At 48.1% G+C, this 21842-nt stretch overlaps 1 protein-coding gene across 1 annotated transcript in view; it reads right to left on the reverse strand.

Moving 5' to 3' along the window:
* Positions 1 to 6734, reverse strand: part of LOC119382139 (protein regulator of cytokinesis 1-like) — a 144639-nt gene extending 137905 nt beyond the window's left edge. The window contains exons 1-2 of the mRNA XM_049412722.1: positions 6596 to 6734; positions 3079 to 3334 (exon numbers count right to left, since the gene is read on the reverse strand). Of these exons, the coding sequence (XP_049268679.1) occupies positions 3079 to 3334; positions 6596 to 6627 (288 nt within the window). The 5' untranslated portion in view covers positions 6628 to 6734. The remainder of the gene's footprint in view (positions 1 to 3078; positions 3335 to 6595) is intronic.
* Between the last annotated feature and the right edge of the window lie 15108 nt (positions 6735 to 21842).

Raw genomic sequence — 21842 nt, forward strand, 5'->3', positions numbered from 1 at the left:
GCGAGAGATTGTGCTAACATATCTTTTGAAAGACAAAGGTGAGCCAGCTTTCTGTGCATGGCAGGCAAATTGAGGTTAAGGCTAGCTTTCATGGCAGTTACGCTGGAGGTCCGATGATACTAGTTGGACAGAATGAAGCAGGCAGAGCGATCTTGAACAACTTCTAGCTTGTTGATAACGTACTTAGACATACGGATGAGGCATGTTCTAGTAGAAGACTAATGTAAGTGATAGCTTACTGTAAAGACGATGGGGCAGGAGAAATGTCACTATGTAACTGAGCATGCAATTGGCCTTCAATGTTATGTGGCCAATGTGGTCGAACCATGACAGAGTAATATGAACGCCAAGATGCTTATAAGACTGAATATATACGAGCGAGATTGAGTTTAAAATATATAAGTAGTTCAAAATGGGTGCCCCATTTTGAAAAGCAATTCCCACGCCCTTCTCCTGTGCCTGACAGGTCCTCTTCTCCCACGAAGCGACTTAACGTTGCCCATGGGCAACGTTACATAGCACTGACCTCGTCAATTGATCTTCTGCATTACGAAACTACACCTTGACCTTTTCAGGGATGCGTTTTGACCACGCAGTTGTTGCACCTGTCGCATATTTGTTGACCTCGTCAGTGCCTCGCACAGTGCTTCCTCGTTGCTCCGCATGTGGGCAACCGACACGATCAACACATGGAACAAGCCTTGCTCGGTTGTTGGCTGTGCGCCCATGATACAACTGCTGATGTGTTAAGCTGCTGATGTGGGCCGAGTCATGACATCGCGCCTATCCTCTGAACACTAAGCCTATCCCTCTGAGTGACTGAGAAGGATGGTGAGGCCGAGTGAAAACCGAATATATATTTTTTAAGAATATCTTTTTACTTTTGGTCAGCGCTGTGTTTCCTTCGTCTATGTCCGCCAAACTCTCGACTTCAAAAACCGAATCCAGCTGAAACGACTGTTCTATCCCCTGTAACTTCCTTATTATTACACTTCTTCGCAAAATACTTGTGGCAGCATGCTTATACCAGACAAGCACGCAGTTCTCTTCACCACAAATTTTGGACCACAGGGTTGTTACTCGCCCTTTAAGCAACAGAGGGGCACAAGCAGTGCAATTTTAGTAGGAGCAATTTGTGGTCAACCTGGTAAATTTGTAAAATCCGAGAAAATACAGTCCATTGCCACACCGATGTCTAGAGCAGTGCTTAAGGGGGGACATGGCACTTGAAAAAAAATTTTTTATTTCTTGGTCGATTTTGATGAAACTTTCAGAGTTTATGTATATTTGTGCACTAATTTCAAATATGCAATTATTTTGCTAGTATAATGTGTATTTTTTGAAATACAAAATATTTCATGTGCCTTTTGGGGAGCTAGATTTTTTCTAAACTGAGTGAGTTACAAATTAAATCAGCATATCACAATAATCTGGAACCAGAACTGTGCGCAGTGCAACAAAAATGGATGTTCTAAACCCATTAGAACATAAGTTATGGCATGTTGAACATTCACAAGTGAAATTCTGGCTTGAAATTGACTCACTCGTGAATGTTCAACATAACATAACTTTTGTTCAAATGGGTTTAGAACATCCATTTGTGTTGCACTGCACACAGTTCTGATTCCAGATTATTGAGATATGCTGATTTAATTTGTAACTTACTCAGTTTAGAAAAAATCTTGCTCCCCAAAAGGCACAGGGAATATTTTCTATTTTAAAAACTACACACTATAATATAAAAACAATTGCATATTTGAAATCAGCACACAAATATACATAAAGTCACCGAGTTTCATCAAAATCGATGAAGAAATAAAGAAAATTTTTTAAGAGCAGTGTCCCCCCTTAAGTCACTAGTGAATATAATTCGGTTTTAGCATGAAAACTTTCGAAGGAAACAGTGGCGAGAGTCATGAAATATTAACAATACAAGTGTGAATGATGTGCTCGCTTATTTTGCAGGGAACAGATGCAAGAGAAATAGGGTGGTAGTTACAGGGGTTATGTCAGTTGTTGACTAATGAGAATGTGTACGACACATGTGCTTTATATGCCCAAGGGCATGTTGAATAAACATTTGTATGTGGCCCTCGTTCTTGTCTACAGCATGCTTTTACATGTCACTGCAAAACCGCTCCCTCGATACCAAAACCAGAAGTGCTTTTTTTAAGGTAGCGGTATTAATTTATTCATTGCATTCCCAAGCACAAAGACACTATTTTTAGGGTTCTCGACACTGGTGTTTTAATTTTTTTTTTTTTTCAGTTTCAGTTTATTGATTTAAAATACAGAATTCGTAGATAGTAGTATGCAGATGAGGGTCCCAAAGTCAAGCGACTGCAGTGAGACCCTGCAGTCGCTTGACTGACCCTGAGTCGCTGAATTTAGAGCAACAAGCCGAAAATATTTTTAGTTCGTGTCAGTACTTGTTTAAGAGCAAGATGGCCTACTTATATCACCGTCGCAATCTGTTCCACTACGAATAACTAGAACAGCTATTGGCCCACTGGTAGTTTTTATCTGACTAACCCAACAACTTGCCGCACTTCAATACAGAGTGCCATAGAGTCTCCTATAAAGACAAGTGTGAAGAACTTAGCTGTGAGGTATATGTACTAACATGGGAATGATGGGTAATACACTTCTTCGCACTTAACACTGCCTCACTTTAGCAATTGTCATTTCAGAATTGCTCTGTCCATGTCTCTTTCTGCTGCAATGTTGGCTAGCTGTCACTATTTTATATAATTATTCATTTCTCTCGTCTGGCCGTAACAAGTCCGAGGGCCCTGCCTCGCTGTGCACAGGCTACATAATAACCCTAGCTGTGACTGTATTTGCAGCACAACAAACACCTTTAATAATTCTGTGCTTCCATGTGCCGTTTGTCTGTGGAACTGTCCTTAAGCAGATTGCCTCCAAGCTGAACGACCAAAGCCGATACATTGTAACAAGTTATTTGGAAACATGAACGAGTATACGCCCACATGCTGAGTGATCATAAGTTGGTCATTATACAAATGCTTCCCAAAACTGAAATGTGAAGTCAGCGGTGACCTTCTGCGATCATCTTACCGCAGGGTTGGGCACGGCAAGCTCTGAAGACAGCTGGTGAACATCGACCGTGAACTGTGCGATGTTCTTGAGCAGCCTCTCCTTCATGTCGACCTCGCCGTCGACCATTTGGTTGAGGAGGTTGGAGAGGTGAACCCTCGTGCGTTCAAGGCGGCTACGCGTGGGCTCGTAGTCTATGCCCACGTCGCACCAGACACTGGTCAGTTCGTTGACCTTTGCCCTGACCATGTCGCAGATCTCCTCTGTCACTTGAGCTCTGCATTCAGAAAGAAACAAGCATGCACACATCACTGTGGCATCACCGTTTCTTACGCCCCGAAACTCTTGCACATTGTTCTCTATAGGCCAAGTCTTCCTTCCCGAAAAATTGTAGCAAAATAGCTCGCTTCTTTTACGAGCATAAAAAACGTGCTATACAACTCGATAAAATTTTTCTTAACATTGCTGGTTAACCTTGATGCCAAAGAGTTACGGTTATGAACTGCATGCGACAATCCTCTCAAAAAAAAAAAAAAAGAAAAAAGAAAGGCAGCTAGCTCCACTCTAGGAACGCCGTCGAAACAGTAAACCTGATGTCCCCCCCTTTCATCAGGCCTTTCCATGTTATTTTTTTTTTTGCAAGTCTTTTCCAAGTATTTCTGTGTTGTATCATTGCTCTTCATTTGACACTATGTTAAGCTATAGGGCAACGATATGCACATTCACGGCAACACTGGAATTGTACGACAGCGTTCCAGAGCAACTGTGGCCCACTTTTTTTCAACAAAGTGAAAAAAAAAATGTACATTTCTCACTGTTCCAACTAGCAAAAGTTTCACTGAAATTTGAAGACTTATCCTTGATCCAATAAGTCATAGCTTGACTATTTTAGCCAGACCCTTCATCATTATTCACCTACTGTGGATTCTTGCAGTGCCAAGCCTTTGGGAGCCCCTCATAACCAAAGTTCTTTCTTTGCCTGCAGGCATTCTCAGACACTACTTACTGTTAACATTATCCGGTGTGAACGTGGCTGGCCTTCTTGATGCATTCATGACAGTGCTGAGAAATATAATAGCCTGTGAATGCCTTACTTTCACTTAGCCTCCAGATCCTGACCAGTGAAATGTGAGACTAACTCCGCCAATCGCACACTTGGATTTCTTGCATAGCAATTTTTCTCGCGCTCTATCTTCCCTCAACCTTGTATTACAGAAAACACTTGTAAGATCGAAAGTAGAGTGTGCTTCATTGATTTGGAAACCATGTACAGCACAGCTGACATACTTGAAGCCATGTAGAAATGGTCCACACATTTCATTGTAAGCAATTATTGCCACAGTGCAAGTACACCCACCATTCAAAATTTCCTCGATCTGCCATACAACGTCAAGAAGGAAGCTCCCCTGGTTCTCAAAGTTTCTTTTCCCAACTCAGAATTAATGCCGGTGCCACACGTTCACTTTTGTATGCAATCACACATGATCCGGATTGAATTTCTCGATCTTGATTGGCTTCTTTATGCAAGTTGCAGAAGGAGTCGCACACTGTTGAGAAATTTCATTCCAAAGGGGTTTAATCCCCGTCAATGGCACATAGTGCGACATCGGTATTAAAAAAAACAACTCTTACCACCGCTTCATGCGTCACTACACATTGATTACACCCACCACGGTGGCCTAGTGGTTATGGTGTTCGACTGCCGAGCCGAAGGTCGCGGGATCGAACTACGGCTGTGGCGGCCAAATTTTCGATGGAGGTGAAAATGCCAGAGGCCCGTGTACTTAGATTTAGGTGCATGTAAAAGAACCCCAGTGGGTTGAAATTTCCGGAGCCCTCAACTATCCCCCCCCCCCCTTTGTAATCATATTGCTGTTTTGGGACTTAAAACCTCCAACTATTACTATAATTTGACTATAATTTCAAAGTACAAGTAGCAAGTTGCCAGAGAAATCTGTTCTTCCATTCGTTCCTGCATGAGACGGCATCTCAATTGAACCACTTACCCCCCTCTGTTGCCAGCAAAGCTCCTTTATCGAACATTGTAAAACATGTGTAAACCACTTCTCCATGTAATGCCATTAGCCACTGAAAGTTTGCAGTGAATACAATATAGCAATGCATGCTTCACAACATCATCCACACATCTCTCGTTGGAAACATCAGAACAGGCTGGTAAAGGACAAACCCCCTAACTTGCTTTTTAAGTTCTCTCAGGTGCAACAGTTGTGTGTTTACAATCTTCAAAAAGGCCATAGGTGAAAATGGAAGCTCATTTGAAGAGATGAAAAATTCACGAACACAACATCTCTCTGGAGTGACACTTCGACAAGCAGGCTTTTTTGAAGGCTGTAACCGATTGCAGCCTTGAAGAAGACAAGTCTGTTTGGTCGACACACCGTGTTCACAAATTGTTCATCCGTTTATGATCTTGTGTGTTGTGCAGAATGCTGCCTCCACAATTTTCAGGATTAAAGGCACTGTGTACCTCATTTCCAGAAATTGTTGGCCAATAAGAAGATAATTCCACTAGGTAGAAAAAAAATTTTTTTTTATTGGGTTTGCATGAGTTCAAAATAATTTTTTTTTCCATGGAACAGGTTGTGGAACATGCAGTGAGGTTAGATACAGCTTCATGAAACAAAGTGTTTCCAACAACTCATTTCTAGCATAAAATTTAGACAATACAGGTGCCAACTATCAATGGGTGGTTATACTTGAGGAACAGAAATAGAAAACATGGGAATCAAAATGACAGAAGGTTACAAGAGGACAGTAGTAAAGCTGCTAGTTAGAAGGCATCAATGTAGGCTAGTGTTACGGCAGGCTAGAAACCATTACAAACTGTTTCTGTCACGTGGGGCAAGTGACAACATTTCGAAACAAGAACAGCAAGTTTTCTTGTTTGGCTTCTTGCCTACATGATACAGCTAGCAATTCCCAGCTGGACACAGCTGTTGCCTGGTATTTTGGCACCCTCTAGCTCTGGCTTTGTGTTCTGAGACTGTGGTCATTCTTGATTCTTGCCTTTTTGTTATTTAGGTTTTCGTTCCTCAAATAAAACCATCAGTTGACAGTGAACGCCATGGTTACAAAGAACCGAACTATCGTCCTAACAATTCGGTTTATCCACATTGTAGAGGGGGCCTCACTTTAAGTTCACGAATGATTGCAGACAACTATTAGCACGCTGTGCTAGACACCGCTACGGAGCGCTACCAGCTCGGCCAAGCTTCTAACCCAAGTACAAGCGTTTGCACCTAGTCCTCGCTGAAACATGGCCACTGTGGACCAAACTAGAGACCTGAAACTCAGCGTCGCAGTACCACAGCCTTTTCGCTACCATGGTGGGTACTGCTAAGAGCACTACCGGCCATGCCGCCGAAGTCGGCCTACGACATTTGCGCTAAGTTTGTTTTAGCTGGTGATTAACAGCAATGTAATGTCACTGTCGGCTGCAAAGTCAAACGGGGAATGTGCGAGACGCGTGCGTCTAACATGTGCGCCTCGCCCCATACACTAGAGAAGTCGTGCTCACCTCAGCTCTTCAATTCCCGGCATATCCGCCATGCCGAGTTGTCAGCGGAAAAAAATGTGATGGAAAACAACCCGTTCACGGCCACAAATTATAAGCATGCGGCTGAACGTTCTTGACCGGCAGTCCCGTCAGCTGAAGTCGCGGCCACCGTGGTCGCGGCATCCGAAACGTTTGAACAACCGTCAACCAATCGTTGGTGCTCGCGCACTGCGGCCGATGACGATGGCGCTGACGTATAGATCCCTTTCAATCCCGAGTTTTTTGTAGGGTAGAAAATTTTTTTCTCATGTTCTTTTCTAGTTAAGAGGCTACGAAAAGCATGCAAAAAATTAAGGAAACCGTAAGTGCACGGGAGAACTATGTCCAGAACACTTGGCCTGTATTCTCAAACGATCGCAAGGCGATATATTGTGTTTGGGATCCCCAGCAGTATTCTGGACATAATTCTCCCGTGCACTTACGGTTTCCTTAATTTTTTGCATGCTTTTCACAGCCTCTTAACTAGAAAAGAACATGAAAAGAAATTTTTTCTACCCTACAAAAAACTCGGGATTGAAAGGGATGTATACGTCAGCGCCATCGTCATCGGCCGCATATAAGTGCTCTCTGCAGCAGCAACGATTGGTCAGAAGTTGTTGACGGTTGTTCAAACGCTTCGTGTGCCGCGACTTCAGCTGACGGGACTGACGGTCAAGAACGTCCAGCCGCATGCCCATAATTTGTGGCCGTGAACGAGATTTTTCCATCACATTTTTTTCCGCTGACAACTCGGTATGGCGGATATGCCGGGAATTGAAGAGCTGAGGTGAGCACGACTTCTCTAGTGTACGGGGCGAGGCGCACATGTTAGACGCACGCGTCTCGCACATTCCCCGTTTGACTTTGCAGCCGACAGTGACACTACATTGCTGTTAATCACCAGCTAAAAAAAACTTAGCGCAAACGTGGTAGGCCGACTTCGGCAGCATGGCCGGTAGTGCTCTTAGCAGTGGCGCCAGGCAAGAGGTGTTCACTCGCCCCCGTCGGGCCGCGTATTGTTCTAGAGAAGCATAGTAGTGGAGTGGACCTTGAGCACGAACACTTTTCATCTCAACACTGCCAAGCCTGTTGTCGGCAGGGTTCGATGATGATGATGATGTTGGTGGTCTCGCCCTCTTTAACGGGTCGCCGTAGTTTGGTGTCCAAAACCGGCGTGACCGAGGGGAAAAAAAAACACACACACACACACAAAAAAAAGGGGGGTCGCTAAACTGGCTAACAAGCTGCCACTAAACACGTAGCGCTCCGCGCCGCCACAAGTACTCAAGGCACCTCTTCGTCACTTCCACCACCTTCCGCAGCTCTCCGCCCTCTACACCGAAGCCAAGCGCGATGGGCAGCGCCGCTGTGCCGGCCGACGGACGAATCTCGCAGCTCTCGAGGACGACATGGCCGAGCGTTTCGTCCGATCCCCCACAGAGGGCGCATTTTTTCGCGAGACCAACGGATCACTTCTGGTTCAATTGGCAGAAGACCTATCACTGGAAGTGACAAACCTCCGACCCGACTGCGAGGGTATGGACACATGGTGTGCCCGAAGCAGTCAGTCATGTATCGACTATGCCCTTGTGTCGCGCAAGTTGGCGATGCACATCGCCAGAGTACATGTCGATGAGTCAGGCCAGTACAGTGTTGGGAGCGACCACAATAGAATAAAGCTGACTTTCGCAGCTTCGGCCTACCACAGAACTCGGCGCAGACACCGCAGCCCAGCAAGGTGGTACCTACCAGTAGCTACATACGACGAAATCGCTGAGGAATTCGAAGCGAGCGATATACACTGCAACCCAGACGGCCCTGTCACGTACGAAACGTTCATCAAAGAACTGAAAGTCATAATGGGCAGACATGAGGTTCGTGTAAACTCCCGCAAGGGTGTTCAGTGTAAGCCATGGTGGGATACCGAGGTGAAAGCAGCTTTGAAAGCCAGACGTGCAGCAAACCGAGAGCACTGGAGCGCCATTCGGCACCTCTCAGCTGAAGACTGCGAGCAGGCGTGGTACAAATACCTGGAGCTAAAGCGGCACATGCAACAACTAGTGCAACGCGAGATTGCAGAAAGTGACCACAAGAAACTCAAGGAGCTCACAACGCCAGGTCGCAGTGGAATCCAGAACTTTTGGAGGTGTATATCGGCATTAGAAAGAAAGAGCCCGTCACGACCAACCCTCCGAGAACAGGTGACAGGAGAACTGGTCTCCGATGTCAAAAAGCAGATAACCGATTACATCCAGAACGTTTTTGGGACCCCGGCTCCTGTAGCAGCCGCGGAGAACGTGACACATATAACACCAGCCCTAGGACATTCACAAGCGAAGGACTGTGAATGGAAGGTCTCACGAGTAGCGCTAGAACGTGCCCTAGCGTGAATAGCATCACAGACAGCACAGGGACTGGATGGTATACCTGCGGGTCTGATGAAGTGCCTGGGAAAGATAGCGAGAGAAAATCTCGCTGCTATCTTCACGGGCATTATAGAGGGAAACCCCATTCCCGCAGACTGGCTACGAAGCCGCATATGCCTAGTTTCCAAGAAAGGCGCTGACAGCGGTTACCTCAGCAGCTACAGGCCCATAACTGCGACCAGTGTGCTATACAGGTTATTTGCACAAGTGGTTAAAACGTGGATGAGTGGCTGGGCCGAAAGCAGCGGGCACCTCACGGAACTCCAAAATGGCTTCCCCCCAAACCGATGCCTGGAGGCCAATCTTTTCGTGGTTACCCAATGCATTGAGGTGGCACGTAAACAATCCCGCGGTCTGCTCACATGCTTCCTAGATGTTGCGAAGGCATACGACAGCATTCCACACGACCTAATGCTGCGGCGCATGACCGAGCTGGGCATGCCACAAAAATGGACAGACCTCCTACGTCACCTCTATGCCGATAGCTCGGTGGTAGCACGCTTGGCAGATACGTCCTCTGAGCCAGTAACGGTCAGCAGAGGACTCGGGCAGGGGTGCCCACTCTCGCCCCTGCTATACATGCTGTATGCATCAGGCTTAGAAAGTGCCCTCATCCAATCAAACATTGGGTTCAAGATGAAATTCCTGTCAGGAGGACAGCCCGAAGTATGGACACTACCGGGGCTGGTGTTTGCAGATGATATTGTTCTCCTTGCGGAAGACTGACATCAGCTCCAGCAGTTGGTGACAATATCAGCTCACCATTTGGCAGGCTTAGGCCTTCGGTTCAACCCTCAGAAGTCAGCTGTTGTCCAATTTGCCGGAGAAGTGGATACAAACCTCCCGCTGGAACTTCCGAATGGAGACAAGCTGCCATTCTCAACAGAATACCGGTATCTGGGTGTGACGATCGGCATGGGGGAAGGCCAATTCTTGAGGCACGAGGATCGATTGCGACAGACCTCCCAGCGCGCGAGCTACATTCTGCGCCGGAGAAGCCTCTGGGGTTGCAACAGATATGTATTGGTGCGAGAGCTGTGGAAGTCAGTCCATGTTCCATGTCTGACCTTTGCGAATGCCATTATATGCCTGTCAAGCAGGACCCGTGAGTGGCTGGAGCGAGGCCAAAGGGAGGTGGGTCGTTTGGCACTAGGCTGCCATGGAAGGGTCGCAGTGGAGGCCATTCAGGGGGACATAGGTTGGTCAACGTTCGAGGCAAGGGAAGCCACAAGCAAGATCACTTATGAAGGACGCCTACGCTTCATAAATGATCACCGGTGGGCCCGTCGCATGTTCCGCTACCTGCACTTCGTGGGGCTCAGAACGCAGTGGTTAAACAGAGTCTACTTTCTCCGACGCAAATATGGAATGTTGGACTGCTCAACACTCCAGAACACTGAGCGCAAGTTTACCGCGGCAGTTCGGAAACGGATACGCGAAGAGAAGAGCGCACAATGGCAAATGTCGCTGCAGCAAAAGAGTACACTCCAGCTGTACCGAACATACAAAGAGGCCATTGCCCCGGAATCTTTGTACGATAACAGTGGTGGAAGTGGGCTACTGTTCGAGGCGCGCGCGGGAGCGCTTCGCACACTGGCATATCGCAGCCGCTTCGACCCGAACATCGATTTAACTTTATGTAGAGCGTGTGGAGCAGAACAAGAGACAGTGGAGCACTTGGTACTGCAATGCCAAAAACTCTCACCCCGCCTGCCGGAGGCCACTACACTCCCTCAGGCACTGGCCCTGACGGACAGAAATGCAAAAGCTGTTGCCACCACAAAGCCAAGGCTCCAACAGTGGTGGAAGTGGTGCCAGAAGCAAACTCTTTCATGCCTTCGTTCTTTTTTTCTCTCTTTTTGTCATTCTTTTTCTTTTCTTCTTTTTCTTCATACCTAGGCTAGAACACGCCATATGTGTCCACCCGCTACAAAGGGCAACGCCACAAATCATCATCATCACCCTGTGTACGCAACTGACGCCACGACCAACACAGGGCACCACGCTCCCACTGGCACTGGGATTTGAGTCATCTGAGGACCAACGCTACAATGCAGTATCGGTTGCGAAGGCCCGTCTACAAATGTGGTGGACATTAGTGAGACAATGACTGCAATCTCCACCCCGTTCTGTCTTATCTTTCCTGCCTTTCCTTCTTTTTTTTCCTTTTTTCTTCTCTTTTTCTTCTCCGGCTAGGATGCGATCATGCGTCCACCCGATCTAAAGGGTACAGCCACAACTCATCATCATCATCATCACCCTCTGTGAATCGCGCTCTCCAGAGTCGCGTCCGCAGCACACCCGCCCTCGCCTCTGCCAGCAAAGCACTTCCCCTCGAGTTGTCGTATATCCTTTCTGTGCTTATTTCAGGTTTCTCGCCGCGATATATCTCGAGAGATGACTTTGTCGCGGCCGAGTCCCGCCATGCGATCGTTTCTACCTCGCAGACTTTGAGCTGCACTCCCTCTCCGGGTTTAGTCTTCCCCTCCTCGTTTGCTCTCTCCAAACACACTGCCAGCAACCCGAAACGTCGGCATAGAGCCGCTGTGCGTCTGGTCCATCTCGTAGACCTACCGGCGAAGATGGTGTGGACGAGCATCCTGCGGGCCACATTCTGTTCAGGGAGCCTCACCAGCCGGTTCTCGTACCCTGCCTTGGCCACCGCCTCCCTCGCCGTGAAGGAAGACCAGCCCATCTCCCCTTGTATGGCCTCCACTGGTGTGTGCTTGTGTACGCCCAGTGCTAGCCTTCTTATTTCTCTCTGGCGCCTCTCCAAAAACTCCCAAACGCCAGTGGAGAGGCAGAGCACAGCATTCGCGTACGTGAGGCCCGGCACTGCCACCATCTTCCATAGCGCTCACATGACTTCATACCAGTTGTACGACCACAGCGCTCTCCGGCACAGTATCCCCTTGTATCGGGCCGCTCCCGCCCTCAGCTCCTTCTCATGTGCCGAGAGGTAGTCTGCACCCGCTGTCCGCCGAACACCCAGGTATTTAGTCGCGGCGCTCCTATGGATGTCGTTGTCCTGTAGCCTCCACGTTGTGTCCTGAGGTACGTCAGACCTTCCCCACGTCATCACGACGCACTTTGTAGGGCTGAAACGCAGGCGGAGCCGACTCGTTTCCTTCGCACATATGTCCAACAGCCCCTGCAGCTCTTCTGCCGACCCCGCAAGCAGAGCAAAATTGTCGGCATACACCAGCGTTGGAATATGGCTTGTCACCTGTCGGCCGCATTCGCTGTGAACCATGGTGTACCCACAGCCAGACCTCTCCAGGTGCTGTACGACACCGGCCACGTACACCATGAATAGCACTGGTGATAGTGGACAGCCCTGGCGGAGTCCTCTAGGCATGGCCAAAGGCTTGGTTCTGTGGCCTTCCCATTCTGCCTCTGCCACTACATCTCTGTAAATGGCCTGAAGCAGTCCGAGGTCCTCTTCCGTCATGCCCAACTCTCCAAGGATCGCCCACAATATCTCACGGTCGACACAGTCGTATGCCTTCGCAATGTCCAGGAAGGCGACATAAAGCGGGCTCCCCGTTCGACTCGCCATCTCGATGCCCTGGGTGAGGATCAACAAGTTGTCCTCTATACGATGACCCTGGCGGAAGCCCATCTGCAACTCGCCCAGCACACCGGTGGCTTCTGCCCATCGCTGTAGTCTTGGTTTCACTACCTGCATGGCCAGCCGATAGAGAACAGGCGTTATGGCGATAGGCCTGTAACTGGATAAGTTCTTGGCATCGCCTGCACCCTTGTACAGGGGCTTGATCCTACTCCGCTTCCAGTCCTCTGGGATTTTGGCGTCCACCAGCGCCTCAGCCACACACGCACTCCCCCACTTTCTCTCTGGCTTTTGGGCCCAGTGCCTTTATGAGGCTCATTGGCAATCCATCACAACCAGGTGCAGTGCCCGCATCTACCCTCTTCATGGCTCTCTTGATTTCTCTATCTGTTGGTGCCATCCTAAGGTCCGCCGACGTCTGCTCTTCTGCGACAGGCCAGGTGTACGGTCCTTCTGCATTGACTGGTGCGCCTTCCATATCACCTCGCTGCTGAAGACTCTCGATCCACTTCTCCAGCAACGGGAGACATTCTTTCCCTGTTTTGTCCTCCCCATCGATGCCTGTCGCGGTATCTGCTGGGGCGTCGGCCGGTCTTGCCTCTTGATGTACCGCCAAAAGCACTGTGGCGCCTGCTTTCCCGCTGACTTCAAATCGGCCATGAATCATTGATTCACCGCCCGGATGCATGACTGAACTAGTGTTGCTGCCTCCAGTTTCCGGGTTCTGTACAGTTCCCACGCTCTTAGAATTGCCTCTGTATTGCCGCCCCTGCTGAGGTGTCTGTGGGCACGGCTCGCCTCCTGTCGGTGTCTTATAGCCACTGCTACCTCTCCATTCCACCATGGTTTCAGGCCTCTTCGACGCCCTGTACCTGGTTTCCATTCTTTTAGGGCTCTTCTCAATTCTTCTACCAACATATCGTAGGACTCCAGTGTGTCCGCATGTTCTTCCACTTCTGCCGCCATTTGTTGCAAGGCCTTCTCGTTGGGACGGGCGGATACTGCTGGGCGTTGGCTTCTGCCCTGTTGAAAACCACCCTTAAAAATCAGCTGTATCGGATTGTGATCACTGGCCAAGTTGCCCGTCCCATCTTCATCAATCACCATTCCTTGGAGGTGCTCGTACAGCGATTCACTCAGCAGGCAGTAGTCAATGCACGACTGTTGATCACGCACAGGACCAGGTCGTCATTCCACAGCACTTTTCTGTTAGATTTGTTATCACCAACGCAGCGGAATATGCGAGCTCCTGCAAGAGTCCACCGTTGTCATCGGTGCGGCCGTCCAGGTCTTCCAAGTGTGCATTGAAATCGCCCATTATGATTATCTCGGCTTCCCGGCGGACGTCTTCCACGTCCCCACGAAGACACTGGCATATTTCAGTGTTCTTCTGCATCTGCGCACCAGTCCACAGGTAAACTACTGCCAATGCGATCCATCTACCTGCAATGTTCCCAGACAACCACATATGCTCTGAACATTCTGCTTTAATCCTTGTCCACTGTTGTGGGAGTCTCCACATGCAGCCCAGTCCCCCTCCTCGTCGTTCCCCGTTTTGCCGGTTGCGTCCCTCCCATGCAAATCCAGTATCACTTGGTGGAACCTCCTGGTCACGAAGGTGGGTTTCTGCCACTGGCCATCAACGCAAAATGCTCTTCATGCATGATCTTTACTAGTTCTCCCCATTTCTGTTCGGTGCGGCCACCTTGCATGTTGAGAAACCCAACCTTTTCCGCTTGGTTGGATGCCTTCTTCCGAGGACCCCTGCGTCTCCGACGTCCTTGAGGTAAGCACTTCGTCTGCTGCCCCTGCGCCTTCCTTTCACCCGGTTGACCACAATCTACCTCCATGCCCGTCCCATTGGCCCCTGGAAAGCCTACATACGCCTGGGTGCCTTGCCATCTCTCCGCCTGCGTTGTCCCTCGACCATTTGTACAAGCGCCTGGCTGAGAGTTTCCATCACCGAGTTGGCCCGGTATCCGCTTCTCCACTTCTCTCTCCATTGGCTCCTTGCTGGGCGAACATCTAAAAAAGCACACTGCCTCCTCCCAAGGCGCTTCCCTGATGTCCTTCGCCATGTTCTCTGAATAAATCAGGTCCTCTGGTACCTCTTCCCGAAAGCTGTTGGATGCTGCAAGCTCCACCCATGGACCTAGTTCCGGGCACATTGACCTCATCCCATCATTCCATCGCTTGCAAGTGTTGAGGATTTCACTTGTGCCTCTCCAGGGCACCGGCAGAGCATATACCACAAACCGAGAGTTTGGCGCTCTCTTTTTCCACCTCTGCAGCAGCGCGCGTAGGTCATTAAGTACCTCTTCATGGGGCTCACTCCCGCTCAGCACCTCTTTGCAGCCTGCATGGATGACCACCATTGCCTCATCCGTACCCCACCTTTCAAGTTCTGCATCCACGGCTTCGGCTACCTCTCTCAACGTGGTCTCGGTCTCTGCCCTGAACTGTACCTTCTGGTTCCATCCTACCGTATGGAGTGTGGCCCACTTCATGCGCAGAGCATTCCCATCTCCGAAAACGAAACTCGCCGTTCACCTTCTGCCTTCGTTTGTATATTCTGTCGCCCTCCATGTGTTCCAGTCCTGTCCCCACACTTTTTCCTTTCTCGTCTTTTTGCCATCCGATTGTTTCCATGCGCCTCCCGACTCATGGTAGAGGTCTTCGTGCCCTCTGGTTCTCTCATGTCTTCGCGACTATCAGGTGCTCTGTATTTGCTGGTCCTCGCTCCCTCGTCCTTCCTTGCTGATGGCCACATTATCCAACAGAATGTCCATGTAAGAGCCTCTCCGACTTCCTGCCGCAGTCTCCCTCGTCTTTGTCTTTGTTTCCAGCTGGGGGCTTCCCACGGGTGTCTTTGCCGCCGCCGTCTCCGGGCGTCCACTCTGGATCAACATTGCGCTGATCTTCTCCTCCAGATTTTTCCGCCTGTTGCTTTCTTCGTTCAACAATTCCTCAAACCGCCCCCGCTCTGCCTTTCTTGCCTTACTCTCCTCCTCCAGCATAGCTCTCATGTTCGCCACTGTAAGCTTACATCGCTCCATCTCCTCTTTCAGCAATTGTACGAACTCTTCTCGGAGGACCCTGATTGTCTCGCATTGCTGACAGTAAAAATTCGGCGCTGCCTCCGCTTCCTCTACAGACTCGTAAGGTTTGGTGTCGCAGAAGTCTGTTGCCAGACTGCCGCTAGATTTGGCGGCTAAATTTGCCCCTACAGTTTCAGCTTTCCCGTAAAGTTCCTGGGTTACGTGCGCCCCAGTGATACGGGCACACCACGGACGCACGCCTGCCCCTTCGGGGCAGGCGTGCGGGCTAAACAGCGTGTGGCCGTGATAGCGGCCAGTAGCGCGTGACGGAGACCCTGCCAACCAGCCATTTCGCTAACGCTCAATGGCCACACTCGCGAAGCGAGGGCGAAGCCACGATTATTTTTCCGCGCCCGAAGGGCACAGAGGGCATTCACTGAGCAACAGGAAAATAATGTACTCCCGTTAGTGGGAAACCATCGATGTCTATAGCGTTGAAATGTCTCTCGAAGCCAGGCAAAGCGCCTGCCAGCGGATTACACAGCAACCTTACGGGAAAGCTGGAACTGCAGGGACAAATACCCCCAAGTCTGGCAACAGACTTCTGCGATGCCAAACAGAACCCTGCCCTATTGTCTTTACCGCATGCTCGGTCCGGTTTGACTACTCCGGTCAATGCCGGCTGACGCTGACCCTCGCCTCGGCAAATGAGAAACCTACGTCTCTCGCCTTTAGTAAACTAAACGTGTCATGCGCTTCGCGTTGTGATAGGTGCTCTCGTTAGTGTCCATTGTCATGTCGGTGCACTGTGGCGTTTTCACGAACGCTACTTGAAGGGCTGGCCTAGTTGGCGGAATACTGACGTTTGATACAATGCCAGCGCTCGACAGTGATAGGAAAGAGAAACACGCGACAGACAATGAATGAACTTTAATGTGGTCCTGAGGGGCGACTCGGAACTATCCGCACTAGCAAGGAGTACGGCAGCCATGACAAACTTTTGATGCAAGTAGGGTATTGGTTGTTTATGTTAAAACTAAATTGGTGTGATGTCGTGAGGTGGGGCATTTTGCATGTAGTTGCATCACACACATTTCAAAGTTGATTTTAAATATGTTCTAGGCTATATTAGCCATTTATATTTTGTAGATGATGCATATATTTCCACAGAAGTTCATCCCACAAGTTATCTCGCATTCAAAACTTTTTGTGTTGGTACTCCTTTTAGCTGAACTGTATGGGGACAAGTAAAAGAAAAAGTTGCATTCTGATTTGTTTCCTAGCACAGTTTTCCCTAAGTCTGAGGTTGGAGTTTTTTCCCAGTCACACTGCTTCTGCAACTAGAAATGCATAAAAAAAGCAACTGATCTTGAATTTATTCTGATGCCAATTGAAAGGCACATGAGCCACCAAGCGTAGAATTTTTGGAAATGAAAGCGGTATACTATCTAAATGAAGCACATGGCAGGCCACATTTCCGGTGTGAAGATTGCATTGAATTTTGTTGCGCTACTCGGCATCACAAACATAGGCTTAATGGTTTGTGCAATCAATACTAATCACTTAATTATGTACAGGAGTCTATATATCTGGAAATAACAAATCACTGAAGTTTCTGTTGAGCAAATGTAACATTTCTTGTAACACATTTGAAAAAGAAACAAAACAAAACATCAAGCTTCTTGATCTCTCGCTGCTGTGTAGTTGAAAAATGTTTACCATCACAAAATGAAAAATTGTCTTTGTTTTGGTGAGGACTGCATACTAGTGCAAGGACTTCCAAAGGCCTTTAACAAACTAATCGCAGACCACAGGCAGAATGCTTGAACAGCACCAGTGAGATTTGCCCTTTTTTAGTATTTCAAGCTACACGAAATCACAATCATTGTTTTGAATATTCCGCAATATGCACACAATGACAAACATTTTTTTGCGTTGGGTAGTGTTTCAGCGCGCTTCTTCATGAAAACATGGAATGAACACAACCATGCCCGAGCGGTTATCTAAACTTTATTGATGTGTACATAAAGGCCACTCGAAAAATTGGGCAGCTGCGCACTACTGATGCAAAGACTGAGGAAACAGAGGAGCTGGTGGCGTTCCCCTCCTCCTCACCCCCACTTCCCTTTCCCACCCCTTTGTATACTGTACTGTACAAGGCTATGCTATGCCTCACTGTGTCCTTTCCTCCTCACCATCACTTTCCTTTCCCACTCCTTGATATACCATACGTGGCTATGCTATGCTTCACCCTTCCCTCCTCCTCCTCACTCTCCTTTCCCACCTCCTTGTTATACTATACCATACGCGGCTATGGTATGCTTTCTTTCTCTCTGTTCCTCCTTCTCTCTCTATTAACAGTGGAGCTGTTTAAGGTCGAAGAAGCACCGTTAGTTGCAAACAGACATTATCATCATGAACTGACACACGCTCTCCACTTCTCTTCTGCTTCGCTCCCAGGGCACGTGCACCAAATTCCCCGGCACAGGATTCAATTACTCTGACAGGCGAGAGAACGAGTACACAGAGAGAAAGAAAGAGATAGAACAAAAAAGAAATTCTTGGCAAAAAAAAAAAAAATTTTTTTTGACGAGGTGGGATTCAGACCTGCATACCCGCAATTCGAAGGGGAGCGTCGTTCTTGTGCATTTTGCAGTGTGTGCCTTTGTTTTCTGGATTGAAGGTGCTGGGGTGCAGCAAGCTTTTGGAGTCATTTCACATGAAAAAGGACACAATTATGTCAGCGAAACATCAGTGTCCTTGTGGGGGAGTGAATTTCAGCTGCTTTGCGGTAAACTGTAGCAGATCTTTGGATGGATTCACTTTATGATGCATGCACAGGTGCTTGTCATTTACTGACTGTATATGTCGCTTAATTTTTTCGTAATAAACCTGTTGGTCATGAGCACCCATCCCGTCTTCTTGTCTCTCTTGTCCAGTCTTTTTTTGCACTCTGCTTTTATTTTAAGATAATGAACTATCTTGCCCAGCAAAGCATTATATTGGACAGAAAGAAAGCGGAAGCGAGAAATAGAGACAGAAGGGAAAAGAAAGATAGAAGGAGCGAGAAATAGAAAGAAATAGAAATAAACAGATAAAGAAGACAGAAAGAATACGGAGAAAAAGAAAGAGAACTTCTTGGGGAGGCGGGAATCTGACCCGTGTACCCACGATGTGAAGGCAAGCATTGTAATCACTCGGCTATCCAGGTACACTAGCAGAGCATAGCATAGCCTTGTATAGTGTAGTATAGCATGGGGTGGGAAAGGGATGTGAGGGTGAGGAGGAGAGATGAAGCATAGCATAGCCACGTATAGTATAGCAAGGGAAATGAGGTTGAGGAGGTGCAGAATGCCACTAACTCTGCCGTTTCTCGTCTTCGCACCACTACTGCATAGCTGTCCCAATTTTTTCTATCTGTTATCTCTTTTTGTGTCTGTTTCTTTCTAGCTCTTTCTCTCTCTGTGTATTTCTTTCTGTGTCTTGGTTCCCTGTGTCGTGGTTCTCTCTACTTCTCTCTCTGCATCCTGCCTGGCTTTTGTTGCGAATTCCCGGTGAAACTGCAGTTTCACAGGCTCATTTCAATGGCTGTCATGTTTTCAAGACTGCTGGGACACTGTGCCACATAAAAATGGTGCGTACCGATATTGCGGAATTCACCAGTAGCCCCAGAGGTAGTGCGAGCATACGCGCACCTCCGAAAACGCGCGCGTCGCACTGGTGGCATTGCGCAATTGCTAAATAGCATTGCAAAATGTCGGCGAGCGTAAGTAGCCAGATGGCAACGTGAACGTAGGCAGAAGTCGCCAAACAAAAAAATAATAATGCAGCAATGGCCCAAGAGTAGTTCTTTTTTTTTTTAAGCGCTTTCGTAGCATATTCTGTGTATTTAATGCACTTATTGGGAGTTGTTGCACCTAAATGATTAAACACAGCTCTGAAGTCACGTAATGTTGCAGGCAACTGCGCAGAGCATGTACAAACGAAGAATCATGTTTCCAATAATTTGGGGCAGACGCAGGTTTTGCAAAAGTGTCAAGGCTTGCGCGCTCACAAATGACGAGCTGCGAATGCACCACTGCTCTGTAAACATGTAAAAGATGAACAGCATTGATTTTATGAGCGTCCCTTGAGGCCTACGAAATCGAAACTCGCATTCTTTGCAAAATGTACACTGCAATATATTAAAAGAAAGAAAATGTGCCTAGTCGATAACAAGGACTTGTTATTTATAACAAAGTTGGAGCATTCGTAAACTAACGTCAGCTTCAGATTGGTGAACGCAGAGCTATCACTAAAAAAAAGTCAGTTTCGCCTCAAAGGCGAAGCAATAAATGCGATAGCAAGAAATTAGAATATCACAGGGAGAGCGGCAAGTAGGCTAGAAACTCGCTGACGTGCGCGCGGAAATTTTCGGTTGCCTCTTCTATAGTTCCGTAATCAAGCGAGAGCGCCGTGTAGAACCTTCACGCACGTGCGGCCGCTACGCAAGCTCTAATCGTGAAACCAAAACTCTGTTCACCGCTACATTTTGTAGCCTCTGGCTGAGTGAGTTCATCACGGCAGAGTCGTGTGAACAGCCGATAGAGATTGTGCGAGATGAACCCGCCTCAATGGAACACGAATCGGTGCTTCGTGCTAACCTGACGGATGAAAGTGCCATCAACAAGTGGCTGGAGGCCTACAGCATTCATACGAACACATCATGGATTGTACAGAAGGTCGTAAAAGAAGGAGAAAGGTCAGTTTTTTAACGACTGTCACTGATTACAGTAGCCTTTTCGTGCGCCGTCCACGTATCCATAGGCGTGCGCAGGGTTTCCCTTCAGGGTGGGGGGGGGGGGGGAAGGTTCATCGCAGCGCCCCCCCCTCCCTACCTATAAAGTCAATGTGTGGGGAAGACTTTGCCCCCCCCCCTCCTCCCCCCCTCCTTAGGTGACTGGAGAGGGCGGCCGCGAGAATTCATTTCATGCAGTTCACGTGCTACAATTAGCAAGTTGACTTTTTCTTTACTGTAAAGTAATTAGGCAGAAGTCATTAGTAAAATGTTTGTGATTGTCACTTCTCTCCTATTCCATTAAATAAAAAATAATGCTTTGTATAAATTTTCATATGAGTTATTCTGCAGCTCTTGGAAGCATGAACATGACAATCTTGTCAGTGAACAGGATAAACTCTCATACATCCAACTCCAATACTGCTCATGTCTCATGTCTGCCCACAAGATGTTGAAATCTACTTGAGAGGAAACATTGCATTGTTGCATTAATAAATTTTGCTGCTACGTGACTTTCAACCTAGTAGCTGCAGTTATTTGTCATGTAATTCCATTTCTTAAGAGTACAACATGCGAGTGCTCATACTAATTTTTGTGCAATCATGCTTTGCAGAATGGTCTTTCACAAAGTGTGGCGGTGCCAGTACCACAGTAGAAATAAAAAGACTGATCGTCGCAATGCTGGATGTATGGCCAGCCTGGACATCAAAATCAAGAAGCTGGCTAGAGGCACCAAGCAGAACGATGCCTTCTTGCGCAAAGAAGTGCCTCTGGTTGCAGTCATACGCATAGATTCCAGGCACACGCACAGCACCCAGTCAGCGGATGCTTTACGACTTCTTCGCCCAACTACCTCAACAAGGGAAACCTTTCTCCACTACGTTGATGACGGAATGACACCCACTGAAGCACGCAGGCTTCATGAAAGTAAGCTGTGCCTCGAGGACAATGGCCCTCAACTATTGGCCAGTGGAGCCATGAATCCCCAGCAGAGAACTGTGTACTATTGGCACAGTGTTTGGAGAGCTGTCTCCTTTGGTGGTGGCAACATCGATCCGCTCACAAAGCTGGAGGAAAAGGCTGCTTCTGTGTATGCAGCTCAAGGTATGTCAAAGGCAATCCTAATGATATGGTGAATATTTAGCATGCAACCCACCTTAAAGGGCCTCTAAATGACACCGAGGTCAAAATTTAGTTGTGGTGTTGTAGTTGTGCATGAGTCTCAACACTTTATTGCTACGTTAGCAATAACGCGTAAATGTCGCGTAGAGGGATAGTCCGCTAGTAGAAAAACAAAGGGTATGGCTTACACCTCGGTCGATGTTCGGCTCGCGGAACTTGGGGCGGTGAGGTGTTACCTCGCAGGTCAGCAGGGCACGAGAGAGCGTCTCTCTGCCTGGTCGGCAGTTTTGTTCAC

This window comes from Rhipicephalus sanguineus, chromosome 2 (assembly GCF_013339695.2).
Source record: "Rhipicephalus sanguineus isolate Rsan-2018 chromosome 2, BIME_Rsan_1.4, whole genome shotgun sequence".
Lineage (NCBI taxonomy): Eukaryota > Metazoa > Arthropoda > Arachnida > Ixodida > Ixodidae > Rhipicephalus > Rhipicephalus sanguineus.